Genomic DNA, 13,326 nt, shown 5'->3' on the forward strand with positions numbered 1-13,326 from the left:
GAGGGGGGATGGGAGAGGGGCAGGGGGAAGAGGCAGAGGAAGCAGGGAGAGAAAGAGAATGTTTACCAAAAGAATTGCATGTAAAATGACGATGACATTATCAATTTGTGCTTAACCCTTGGCTTGCAGGCTACTATTAAGTCAAAGTCTTAAATTCCCAATAAAGGTCAAGTGACAGGTTTACAAACCAGGCCACATGCGCATTCATTACCACACAAGCAGAGCTGTGGCTAAGCAGATTGTTCATGCCCTGTCAAAAACACACACGTGCCCAGATGCAGTTGACTGGGCGGTGGCACCGAACAAGGCTTAGGATGAGCCCGTCATCGTGACAACCACCACCAGAGGCCCTCGGCTTCCCGAAAAGCTCACGGAAATGCTGGCACCAGAACAAGGCGGTCAGGGCCTGACGTCCTCTGGCCGGCCCCCAGGGAGAGGAGAGCCACCGGGTCTCTACAGATGCGCAGCCATCCTTTTCAACTGTGGGCTGCCAGAAACGCTTCCACTTATCACAGCGACGCAGGAGAAGGCGGGGCGCTTCAGCCAGGACTGAAATCTGGAGAACGGCCTACAACAAGCAGATGCCTGGGCTTCTGCCTGCCGGTGCCTCGGGCTCTAGGTGACGTGGAGGAGCCTCGAGTCTGGACTCCGTGTAACAGTAAAATGCCTTCTACACTCAGCAAATCATTTCTGAATTTTCACATTGCAGTTGTGAACAGACTGAATTTCTTTTCTTAGTTCTTAGTGAAGTATGGAAGAGGAACAGCCTTTTCACATGTAGCTAAAGAATTTGGTCAGGCGCTGGAAGGAAGGGAGCTGCCCCGTGGTGGGAACAGTTGCTCCTGTGCGATCGCCGAACACCCGGGAGCCCCTCACTCACCCGCTGCGCATCCTCTCTCTCTATCAGATAGAAGCCTCTTCTGAATGAAGCCTCTTTAACATTTTTTTTTTGAGACAGAGTTTCACTATGTTTTCCAGGCTGGTCTCGAAGTCCTGGGCTCCAGCGATTCTCCCACCCTGGCCTCCAGCATCGCTGGGACCACAGGCGGGAGCCACCGCACCTGGCTGATGAAGTTCGTAGCCTTCTCCTTGGTGACCGATGCTGGGCAAGATGACGTGGCTCTTCTAAGAAGCCAACTTGGAAACTGGCCTAAATGGGTTCCAAGGTTTCCCATAATGTTTTGAAGAATTCATACTAGGGTAGGGAAAGCGAGCTTTTGAGGAGAGATCAGGCTTTTGTGGAGCCTTATTTTGTGCCCCTCTGCTACGTCTTCCCTCATCTTCACGTGCGTCCTCTGAACGGAAGTCTGGGGCCTTGATGCCTCCCCACGCAGACTCAGGGACGCAGTTTTCCCGACAGCTCCTGGGAGGCAGAGGACTTCTAGCTGCACCTCACTCTCCAAGTCCGTTCTTGGCAGCCGCTGACGGTCTCCCCTGCTGAAGAGAGGTGCGTGTGTCCCAAATGCTCCCAGGCTATATCACAGCCTCGCCATTTAAGCTACAGAGTTGAGAGGAATCCCAAAACGTGTGTATTTGACACTCAAGTCTCTTCTCTCTGCTCCCATTAATGGACTCACCCATCTGCAAGTCAGCAGCCGCCTTGCTGGTATTATCAAATATCTTGCCATGCAATGCTTGGCGACTTCGCTCAGGGACAGGGCGGGAGTTTTATCTCAAAGACAGCAGCAAGACACACGGAATCCCAAGCGGGAGACAAGCCCTTCCTGGGTGCCAGGCTCTGGCCATTCCTCAGCAGATTCCTCCTGCTATTCTGCGGCAATATTCCCAGGAACCTTTAAAGCTGAGGAATTGGACCTTGTTTTGTAACTCTCTAATAGTTGTACCAGCTCAGCTGGTAAGTTAAAGGTCTTTTAATACTTTTGTGCTCAAATAAGATAACCTGAGGGTACACAGTGCCATTCACTGAGTAAATATGAATTCATCCAGTAAGAAAGGCCATTTGGTTGTCAACAGGCTGTCTCTGTTTCCAGCATCTCAGAACACCGTCACCCATAAAACGGCTCAAGGAATATTTGCTTTGGCTTCCGATAACGGCTACTCACTTGTGAGGGTCATTTTAAACGTTTATCCAAAGGGGCCTCAGAAATCATCCAGTCCAACTCCGCCTCTGTGGTTCAAAGCTGAGGCCCAAGCTGCGTTTCAGGCCCTCCGCAGAGACAGATGAGTCTGTGGGTAACTCGTGGGGCCTCAGCTCTGCCAGTTACTATTTGTTAAAAAGCTTTTTAAAGACACAAAATCAGGTAACCTCTCAGGTTCGCAAACACAGATGAGACACTAAATATATATATTATTTTTTTCTTTAAAGTTATTAATCACGTGAAGCTTCATTTGATGAAGTACTGTATTAGAGTAAAAAGATTTCCAATCTCCTGCGCCACCATTCCCCAGCTAAACCCCTAACGAAGACGGCCTTCTGCAGGCCTCCTGACCGCACTGCGCGGCTGCCGGCTCTGTCTCCCAACTGGGTTTTCCTGACCTCGGCGTGAGGTTGCCGGCTGCTCTCTCTCCCTGGGTTTTCCCAGTCGCGTCTCGACATTTGGCTCAGGTGAGCCAAGCCCTGTAGCTATGGAGTCATTACCACTTTGTATTTGCAAAGGATCCTCCCTTCCATAAACACCTGCCTGAACCCTTTCTCCAACTGCTGAACTGCTTCCCAGTTGGGACCACGGGTCTCTGGGTCGAGTGTCTGACAATGAACCAACCAGTGGGGAGAGAGGATCAGGTCACTTCAGAGTTTACAATGAGGATACCCTGGGGAGCGCCGACACCTGCTGTAAATCTTCATACTGCAGAGAGCCTGGGGAGAGCAACCGCCTGTGTCCTTCACGAGGCTGTTTACTTCCCGAGGCGGCTTTCCCACCCTTTCAGGGCACTCCGAGGGACGATGCCCATGGTTGAGTGGCTCCCAACAGAAGACCATGCACCCACAGGATGTAGTGAAATGGATACTGCCCCCTGCAACTCCACATTCCCCGTGCCAATCATGAAAACCAGGGACCACGAGAACAACGGCTTGGGAAAAAAACTGTCAATCATAAAAACCCGAGACCGCGAGAACAATGGTGTGGGGCGGGGGAGGGGGGGAAGAAGAAATGGAGGAAGAATATTTAAGGAAATGTACAAGGTAAGAAAAAAATAAGAAGTAGGTCAGAAATGAAAGCAACAATACACGTGAACCCGACGTGCTTAGAAAGGGAGAGCACCACGGCCGCGCCCTTCAGGAGAATGAGCTTTTGCTACAAGAGAACGGAGCCAGCCACTTATGTGCTGACGACCACACGAACACCCCTGAGCCTACAGAGAATAAAAGCAAGGCATTTACAGAGGGAAGACCAGAATCCAAGTGGCCCCCGCCCCGCGTTCTGTTCTTGGGGTAACCACTTCTTTCCCACAAGCATCAGCTTCCTGCAAGCAGCCCCGTGTGAACTCCCGCACCTCTCCATGCCATGGGGCCCTGTGTGAACTCCCGCACCTCTCCGTGCCATGCGGCCCTGTGTGAACTCCCGCACCTCTCTGTGCCATGCAGCCCTGTGTGAACTCCCGCACCTCTCCGTGCCATGCGGCCCTGTGTGAACTCCCGCACCTCTCTGTGCCATGCAGCCCTGAGGGAACTCCCGCACCTCTCCGTGCCATGCGGCCCTGTGTGAACTCCCGCACCTCTCTGTGCCATGCAGCCCTGAGGGAACTCCCGCACCTTACAAGCTGCCCAGGTGGTACACATACCTGGCTGCTTCTGTCGAGGCTTAGGCAAGTTTGTGACGCAGGTGTGGGGGCACATTAGGACGTTGCAGGGGTGCAGAGAGCCCTCCAGAAAAAGCTGTTTTGTTTCTGACAAATGGATCCCACCAAGCGGGGTTTTGGGGAGGGTGTTTGCTGGCACCAAGGCCAGGCAATAAACTCCAACTTGATGTATACTGTCAATCGCCTAGAAAGTTAGGAAAGAGGAAGTCATATTATAATAGTAAGCTAAACACTCAGTACATATTTATATTATGCAAAATATGATCCACAATACACAGAAGTCTGTGCGGTATAAGCACTGTTCCCAGCGCAAAAACGCCAAAGTAAGAGAAAGGGTTTTCCTACTCAACTCACCAGAGCTGAATAATGTTACCCAGGGCTTGTGGAAGACCAAACACAGTAAAAAAGGAACTTTGGAGAAAAGACATGTTCTCAAGATCAAACAAAAAGCTTCCTTTGACCTCCCCAAGGAGACCGGTAGGAACCAGCTGTGCCAATTCCTGGTCCCTACACCCCCGAGTTTCTGGACACTTGATGTAATTCCCGATCAAATGAAGGGAAGGGAAAAAGGGCCACCCCATGGGCAAAGCCACAGCCGGTCACGCCGTGATCTGAATGAAGGAAGGAGGCCAGCAACAAGACAGAGGGACCCGGGCCCAGGCGAGGGAGGGCGACCTGCAGCACGCGGCTCATCCACTGGAAGCTGTCCTCCTCCGTGGAGTCGGGCCTCTGCTCTGCCACGATCACAATCCTCTCGTCGTGCAGCACAGTCACCGAGAACACGGCTATCCTGCGGGGACACAGGAGCACGGTGAGCCTGCACCGGGACGCTCATGCAGCCCTCCCTCCACGATCGGGGCTCCATCACCATCACGAGCGAGTGACACAGCTCCAACTACGACTTCAAAACGGCAGCCGTGCTCCCAAATTTCCCCACACTCATCACAACAGGAAGAGCTGCGGGAGGCGCCCAGGGATGCTGCCGAGGCAAAAGGTCACCCTGATCCCCAGGAGGTCACACACAGCACCCGTGGGCTCTGGTGACCAGGTTACGTCTTTCGGCACAGAGGGGCAAATGTGATCAGACCTGCTGAAATTGGAGCCACACCCTTCACAGCTGCGTTCGCACCTGTGAAGTTAACGGTCTCCAAATCAGGAGAAATTTCCCGTTTCAGAACTAGTGATTTTCTGCTAAGTGGATGTGCCTTATACCGTCAGTACAGCAGTCACCTCTAGTAAACTCTTTTTTACAAAGAGGTTGTAGCTTTAAAAATAATTCAAAGGAGGCAACATCATATCCAGGTATCTACTTCCTGCTCCTGTCAGCTTCCAAACTGAAAAAAGGCTCTAAAACACTTGATGACTTCCTCCAGACTGGCAAAAACTCAGGAACGGTGGCAACTCATTTCATCACGGGGCCTCCAGTGTGCGCCAGGCTGGGCAGGGGAGAAAACTGCGGCAGAGCGAGGAAGTGGCGAGCGTCTGCGCGCACCCGTCTGTGACTCAACCGTCCCCCTTGGGTCTCTCCAACCCACTCTAGGATGAATATCTGGATCTTTAATTTGTGCCGTTATTTACTGGAGGTTTTCTACGGCATATTCCTTTATACTTAGAGGGGAAGTTCAATGGAAATATATTTACGGGGTTCAGGGAATTTCTAGAAAATCTCGGACATTCAGAACTAGCTTAAATCTCGGAGGTCAGAGTCCAGTTGCTTCAATTATACACAAGAGGAAACTGAGACACAATACATTTAAGGAATCTGTGCAACTTTCAACCCTTCAAAACCACATAAAAAGTGTGGCCGACTGGAAACTCTATGCTTAATTTGCAGAACGCCACTGACCTTCCCCTGTAGACAAACTTCATGGGTTCGACGGCCAGCGCGGTGGCCACGATGTCGTCGGCGTTGTGCCTGCGCCCGCTGACCACCATGAGGCCATCCATCTTGCCCACCACGAAGACGAGACCCCCAGGACCCACGAACCCCAGCAGGCCTGTCCTTATGAACGGGTATTCACTGATCGGAGCCCCGGAGCTCGTCATGGGAAACACCTGGGGGAAACAGCGTCCATCAGGCCACCGTTCACGTGGTCAGCTGGTTTCAGTCCTCACCGCTCCTCCTGCGAGCACGGCACCTGCTCTGCTTAAGCTCTGCCTTTCACCCCAGCAACCCTGCCTGAGGGCCGAGGTCCCAGTTACCGCTGGTGGCCAACAGGCAGAAAAGCACTTCCCGCCCACCTCAGAGGACCCCATCCGTTCCTGCACCTCCACTCACCTGCCGGAGCTCCTCCTGCCTCTGAACCCTGAACAGGTAACACCCAGAAGACTCACAGGAGGCCACTCAGCAAGAACTGATTACTTCGTTTACAAAACCACAATGTAAAAGATGAGTGAAGAGTCAAGGTACACTTTGAACAACGTATGTTAGTTTTAAAGTAATCTCTATTCATTCGTAAAATGTTATTTGCCCTTCTTGGAAGTATGCTGAAAAGAAAAATATTAAGGAAGCAAATCAAATCAGTTCAAACTGTAAACCTCTTTTCCTCCACCCTTGCAGATAAATCACATAGAAATGGAGATGGGGTTTTTATTTAGATTTGTATCTAGCTCAGTTTCGAGGGATATTTTAGAAAGTTCAATTCACATTCAAGAAAGGTATCATGGACAGGTATTGTAACATCTGTTCGGAGACATCTAAAGTTCTCAACATTTAGACCAGGAACAGTGGCTCATGCCTGAATCCTGGCACTTTGGGAGGCTAAGATGGGAGGATTGCTTGAGACCAGGAGTTTGAGATCAGCCTGGACAACAGCACGAGACCCCATATGTACAAAAGAATTTCTTTTTAATTATTTAGGTGTGGTGGCACATGCCTGCAGTCCCAGCTACTCGGCGGCTGAGGCAGGAAGATGGCTTAAGCCAAGGAGTTTAAAGCTGCAGTGGGCTGTGATCGTGCCACTGCCCTCCAGCCTGAGTGACAGAGCAAGACCCTGTCTCAACAACAACCAAAAGTTCTAAACATTTAGGAAACGTATCCCCAAACAATTTATATTTTCTTACGTATAGCTTAAATATTGTGCTACTTGTAAGGCCAGGACCTACTTGGTAAAAAGATGGGTTCTGAGTTGTAGCATTGAACGTGTGTCTGACCCCTTCATGTCTCTGCTCACTACACAGCACATCTGTGCACACGCCCCTTGCATGCACATTACACACGCATCTGTGTATACCACAAACATACTTGTTGTGCCACTGAGATCGTTACATACAGGTGTGCTCAAGTTCTCATCAGTTCATACCTGGCCACGGCTAGCCCAGGCTGAGGGGCCGTAAAGGGGCTCCAGTCGGCTTCCCCAGGCAAAGCCCTTCTCGCACACAAGTGCACGTTCCCTCATGATCCACTTTTCACAGTAAAAGTGAGAAAAGTAACAAAAAGGATCCTTTCTTAGGAAATCGTGCTTATTGTTTTAAACCCTGGTTATCAGGGCAGAACAATGCTGATAAAACACATTTATCAAAAGTGATGGAAAGTGGTAAAGTGCCATCATTTTCATGACTATAAACACGTCTTGTTGAAAATGGACGTTACATTCCACGTCCGTCACCACGCACCTGCCAAGGCTGTTTGGAGACGGAGCCGCAGGCAGTGCTCGTGGCAGGGCGCTCCTCCACCTACCTCAAAGGTGTTCTTGGTCATGCCGGAGAGGCCGTAGTAGGACGTGCCGGTCGCAGCGGCACACACACACAGCTCCCCGACCTCATCCGTTCTGCACAGCTGGGGAACCCCGTCTGGCTTCACCGAGCACATGATGGCTAAAAGCAAACAGGAAAGCACGCGCCGCGTGAGGGGGGGGTGGGGAGAATAAAGGAAACAGGGAAGACGCGAGTATCAACGAGGACACCAGTGAACAGGAATGGGGTCTGGAGCAAAACTGCACGGACGGTCGTCAGCCAGACGTTCCTTTTCCCTAAAGAGCCGTGATTTTTCCTGTTGCAGCAATATGCCCAATTTCATAGCTGAAACATCAATAAATATTGCAACTGCTTTAATGTTAATGTGCAAGTTGTATTTAGGGGCATAATATCATCTGCCCCTAAATACATTTTATTTGGGGAGGACCCTCAGAACCAACCTCAGGGCCACCTGCCACACGTACATCAGCAACGCGGTGCGACCTGAACTCGCAAATCAAGCCTCTAATGTCTTAATCTGAACCTTCGATTCCATGCTCCGTGCAAGGTGAGTCCTTCTGAGAACACCACCGGAGCGCTCCGCACACGGCTCCGTGCTGATCAGTTCTCACTGGCCTGTGCCACCAACACTTTGATGCTTTGAACAACAACGTCCTACATACCCCCCAACTGCAAGCCACAAATCTGATTAGGGAGCCAAGAGCCTCATGCTTCAGGGGGTGGAGTGTGCATTAGTGACAGCTGAACTGTTCAGAAAGCGCCTGAAACAGCCGGCACCCGCTGGGCTGGAGTACAGGCGTCTAAGAAGCGGAACAGTGGAAACGTAAGTTAAACTCACAGGAAGAAAAATTCACATTAAAATTACACTGAAAGATTCTTCACCCATCATACTGGTAAAAATGAAAGTCAGGTAATAGGGCGGATAAGGGAGTGGAGAAAGAAGCGCTGCTGTTTACCACTCGGCGGGGTGTACAGCCTCAGAAGCTTCGAAAAGACAATCATCATAAAGGCCACATCGGTGGTTCTCTTGGAAACAGAACTCCCACTTCGAGAACTGTTTCCATCAGACACGAGGGGGCCACTCACTGCAGCAGCAAAAGAGGGAAAATCCCCAAACAGGGGAGGCTCAAATACCCTTGGTGCTCCCACAACGCAGCACTGTGCCGCCTCGAGAACGGCACGGAGCTCCTTACGCGCTGACAAAGGACCCCAAGCTATGAAATGTGCGTGTGCAGGCAGCGCTCTATCATGATGTGAGAAAACCCCCAAACCCAGGGCAGAGCACACACACGGGGTGGGGGCGCGCGCGACTGTCCCACAGCCCCAGGTGCCTCTGACAGGGAGCCCGGGAAGCTTGCTGTTGCTCTCACGGTCACAAAGGAGCGTTTCCATTGTGTCCTTCGGAACCTTTTGAAGATTTCACCATGAAGGTCCATTTATTTGAAAACTAGGTATTAAAGAAAGAAATGGAGCCAGGGGCCTGGCCACAGCTGGAGGGCAGGGAGTGGGCTGGACACAGGGGCTGGAGGGCTGGAAGCAGAGGCAGAGCCGCCGGGATGCTGGAGGGCGTCCACAGGGAATTGGGGTAGTGAGGAGTAGGGAAGCCAAGGGCTGCCTTCATTTCTTTTATGCCAAACAGGGCGAACAGAAAGGCAAGAGCTTCTGGGGTGCCTGGCCCCAGCGCAGCTCACCATGAAGGGGCATGAGGAGTCTGCCTCTGTGAGACTCCACGGGGCGGGGGTCCCTGCTGAGGCACACCTGACCTGGTGTCCTGCACCTGCTGCTGAAAGCGGCAGCACTGCTCGCATGGGCATGGCTACCCTGCTGGCTTGAGCCCACGCCCCATGCCTGGAGGGCCTCAGCAGGAGACACAGGCTCTGGGGTCCCCAGCTGAGAAAAGGGCCAGGTTCCCTTTCAGGGGCCAGAGAGCCAGGGGCTGATGCTGCCAGTGACCCCAGGAGTTAAGTGCCAGGTGTGTGCACCCTGAGAATGGTAAAGCGGCTCCTAGGAGGTGCCTGGGCACCCCTGGTGGGGCTGGTGGGAGGCACGGTGGGCCTGCAGCTGGGCGCCTCCTCACGCATCTGTGGAAAAGGCTTCTGAGACTTGGAAAAGGGCTCTATTGCTGAAAACAGGCTTCATGGTCACACAGACTCACATTCCTTGGTTTTCACACGTCTGCCTTGGGGGCAGCCAAGCGTGGCTGTTCCCACTCTGCCTGGTGCCTTAGGGTGATGGACGGGCACGTCCTCTGGGGCAGAGGAGGGAAGCTGCCCAAGCACCAGTGTGGACCCTGCACTGGCCCCGAAGCCTTCCAGGGAACGGGAGCCTGAGGTCCCGGTGTGCAAAGCTGCCCTTCCCCATCTTCTCGATCGTCTCCCAGGAGAGGGAACACCGCCTCAAACGTCTGAAGCCTCACAAGGACTTAAGACTGCGAGTGAGGCTCTCCGCCCGAGGAACGTGGGCACGGGGGCTTTGGTGATGTGTGTTAGGAAAGCATTTAATAACTGGTTAATCTGTGTGGCTCGCAACGCACACTCACCTCCAGGCATCACGAGGCCGACATCCTGCACGGTGAGCACGGAGAGCTTCTCTTCCGAGTCCACACGAATGACTCCGTAGGTCAGCCCATGCATGGAGAGGACACCCCGGCCCGGGGGCTGGTTACTGTCATCCGTGGGCCTGGAACGACAGTTTTTAACTTGAATATGCGGGGCAGATAAGCCATCACACCCACAGCTGTGCAGTCAGCACACACGCGGCAGGCTGGGCACCCCTGGGAACAGTGCCGGCCACCCACGTGGCCGCATTCGGGGGTGCTCCTTCTGTTTATGAATGGCTGGGGGCGAGTCTACTGCTTCCGCCTCTGCGTTCCCAGGGAATCTCAAGAATACCCGAAAACTACGAAGGCAGCTCCTCTCCTGCCCTCCCTATGCAGGCCCTGCACAGACCGGCTCGCTCTCTCCTCCCAGCTCCTGCTCACTGCACAGTCCGCTCTTCAGTTTCGCAAATGTCTGGAAGGGGGTGCATCCACTCCAAGAATGCAGGCAGAACCACTGAACAGAAATGATGGAAATCCTGACTGTCCAGCCTCAATTCAGAGGCAGGCTGTCTGGGCGTGTGCCCAATTTTATATATAAGAACCTAAAATAAGATTTACGCTGTGCCATTCTGGCTGCCAAGTTCTAAGGAAAATTATTTGGGTGGCAGGCAAGCTGTAGAACGCACTGTGGGTCAGAAGGGGGTCCACGCAAGGCAGGTTTCAGAAGACCGCTGCACACACATGCACCACCCTGGGGTCCGCCCCACCTCCTCTGCCAGACACCCCAGCTTGCTCCTGCCTTGGGGCTTCTGTGCTGGTTCTCGCTGCTCCCCAGGGCATTCCTCCGGCAGACGTCTGCACGGCCCTCTCCCTCCGTGTCTCCAGAGTTTGGCTCAAATTTGGGACTTCTCATCCCCTCAGAAAACACTCCCCACCCAGCGTGCCCACCCCATAGCACACACCTCTGACTACCTGTGCGACCTCCTCCCTCAGACCCAACTCTCCCGAGTTTGTTTTGCTCACTGCTGCATCCTAACCCTGGCAAATGTCTAGCAATAAATATCTGCTGACTGAATTTGTGAACAAGTAAGTTAAAATCTCTCTAAGGCTGGGCGCGGTGGCTCATGCCTGTAATCCCAGCACTTTGGGAGGCCGAGACGGGCGGATCACGAGGTCGGGAGATCGAGACCATCCTGGCTAACACGGTGAAACCCCGTCTCTACTAAAAATACAAAAAACTAGCCGGGCGAGGTGGCGGGCACCTGTAGTCCCAGCTACTCGGGAGGCTGAGGCAGGTGAATGGCGTGAACCCGGGAGGCGGAGCTTGCAGTGAGCCGAGATGGTGCCACTGCACTCCAGCCTGGGCGACAGAGCGAGACTCCGTCTCAAAAAAAATAAAATAAAATAAAATCTCTCTAAGATCATGGATTATATTCCTGAAAACTAACAATTCCTCAATGGTTATCTAAGTGAGTCACCACAGTTTAGGTAGACATCACATGTTTCTCTAATTTTCCACACATAAATCTTTAATGCACTTCAGACTTAAAAGCTGGGCCTAAGAGCTTGCTGTTTAACTTTAAAATATTATGGTTTATAATGAAACTGAAGACATAAATGAGGCAACATAAAAGTTAAAATTTGCAGGAGGAGATCTCATGTGAATGAAGTAACTGGTGTACTGAAAAAAGCACGACAGACTCTGGGAACAGAATTATTCTAGATGTAAGAATCAGAAAGGATAGCGCTAACCAGATAGAAAAGTCTGCCCAAATAAGAAAACCCACACGGAACCACCTAGATAGGGAGAGTTCAAATCACTGGGCTTTACGTTATTCTCCTGGCCTTTACTTCCCAGAGACCCCAAACACACCAACACTTCGAAATGAAAAGAGTGTTGTCAGTGGTCCTGCCACCCTTCCCTCACCCTAAGAGTCCTCTACAAAGATCGACATGGGAGTCAGGAACTGTGAGCTTCAGTATCTGCTGTGGGTTGAATCATGTCCCTGCAAAAGATCGCCCCTCGTATCTGTGACCTTATTTGGAAGCAGGGCCTGTGCAGAGACAGATGCCCCCGAACTTACAATGGGGTTACAACCTGATAAACCCATTGGAAAGGTGAACATTGCAAGTTGAACCGCCTTAAGCCAGGGCCATCTTATGACCAGGTTAAGATGAGGTCATACTGGGTTAGAATGGACCCTAAATCCAATTACTCTGTCCTTGTAAGAGGAGAGAGAGGCCTGGGCACAGGGAGAAGCTCACATGATGATGGAGGCAGGGACTGGAGTGACAGGTACCTGTCCAGGATCGCTGAGCACCTGAGGCTGGGGTGAGGCCTGGGGCGGGTTCCCTCAGCACCTCCAGAGGCCCAGCCCTGTGACACCTCGGGGTCTCCGACTCCAGCCTCCAGAACTGAGACAAGTGTCTGTTGTTTAAACCACCCACTGTGTGGTACTTCGTTACAAGAGCCCGAATACAGTATCTTAGTGATAAAAATTTAAGGTACACTTAGTTTTGTTTTAAAAAGCCACATGAAAGCAAAATGTTGGGCTAGCCGAGATTCAGAACACTGACCTGCCAGGCCAGAGGCTGGGAGGAAAAGTTATCTTAGGGCCCAATCACGTGTTTTGTTGTCTCAATTACAAAATCCCCCTTCCCTCCCTTTCTCTTTTCTGAGACACAGTTTCACTCTGTCGCCCAGGCTGAAGTGCAATGGCGCGATCTTGGCTCACTGCAACCTCTGCCTCCCGGGTTCAGGCCATTCTCCTGCCTCAGCCTCCTGGAATAGCTGGGACTACAGGTACCTGCCACCACAGCCAGTTAATTTTTTTGCTGTCATTAGTAGAGACAGGGTTTCACCATGTGGGCCAGGCTGGCCTCGAACTTCTGACCTCGAGTGATCCGCCCACCTCAGCTTCCCAACGTGTTGGGATTACAGGTGTGAGCTACTGTGCCTGGCCAAGATCCTCTTTTCTATGTTTAAACACAGTTAACGAGAAATAAGACTTGCACATTTAATAATTAAATACCTTAAGATTACAAATTGTGTTTGTTATAGGAACTTTTCAATTATGCTTATACAATGATAGTTACAGAAGACTGAATATGTTCATATTAGCGACATTAACCTTGTATTAATTTAACCTGCCACTGCACATTTATTCATATTTGATAGATTCTCTTGCTAGTCAGAGAAAATGTAGGGTCCCGGGTTTCCTTCCTTGCAGATGTGCAAGACGCTGGCACACAGCCAGGCAGAGAAGCGCGGTGCTCTCAACACACACACAGCCGGGCACAGAAGTGCGGTGCTCCCGGCACACACACAG

General features: G+C 51.8%; 1 protein-coding gene across 1 annotated transcript in view; it reads right to left on the reverse strand.

Annotated features, from left to right (window-relative positions):
* Window positions 1–13,326, reverse strand: part of DIP2C (DIP2 disco-interacting protein 2 homolog C (Drosophila)) — a 263,569-nt gene that overhangs the window by 78,830 nt on the left and 171,413 nt on the right. Inside the window, exons 20-24 of the mRNA XM_011942302.1 lie at window positions 9,998–10,137; window positions 7,442–7,578; window positions 5,609–5,817; window positions 4,438–4,552; window positions 3,745–3,946 (exon numbers count right to left, since the gene is read on the reverse strand). Of these exons, the coding sequence (XP_011797692.1) occupies window positions 3,745–3,946; window positions 4,438–4,552; window positions 5,609–5,817; window positions 7,442–7,578; window positions 9,998–10,137 (803 nt within the window). The remainder of the gene's footprint in view (window positions 1–3,744; window positions 3,947–4,437; window positions 4,553–5,608; window positions 5,818–7,441; window positions 7,579–9,997; window positions 10,138–13,326) is intronic.

Source organism: Colobus angolensis, unplaced genomic scaffold (genome assembly GCF_000951035.1).
Source record: "Colobus angolensis palliatus isolate OR3802 unplaced genomic scaffold, Cang.pa_1.0 Scaffold209, whole genome shotgun sequence".
Classification (NCBI taxonomy): domain Eukaryota; kingdom Metazoa; phylum Chordata; class Mammalia; order Primates; family Cercopithecidae; genus Colobus; species Colobus angolensis.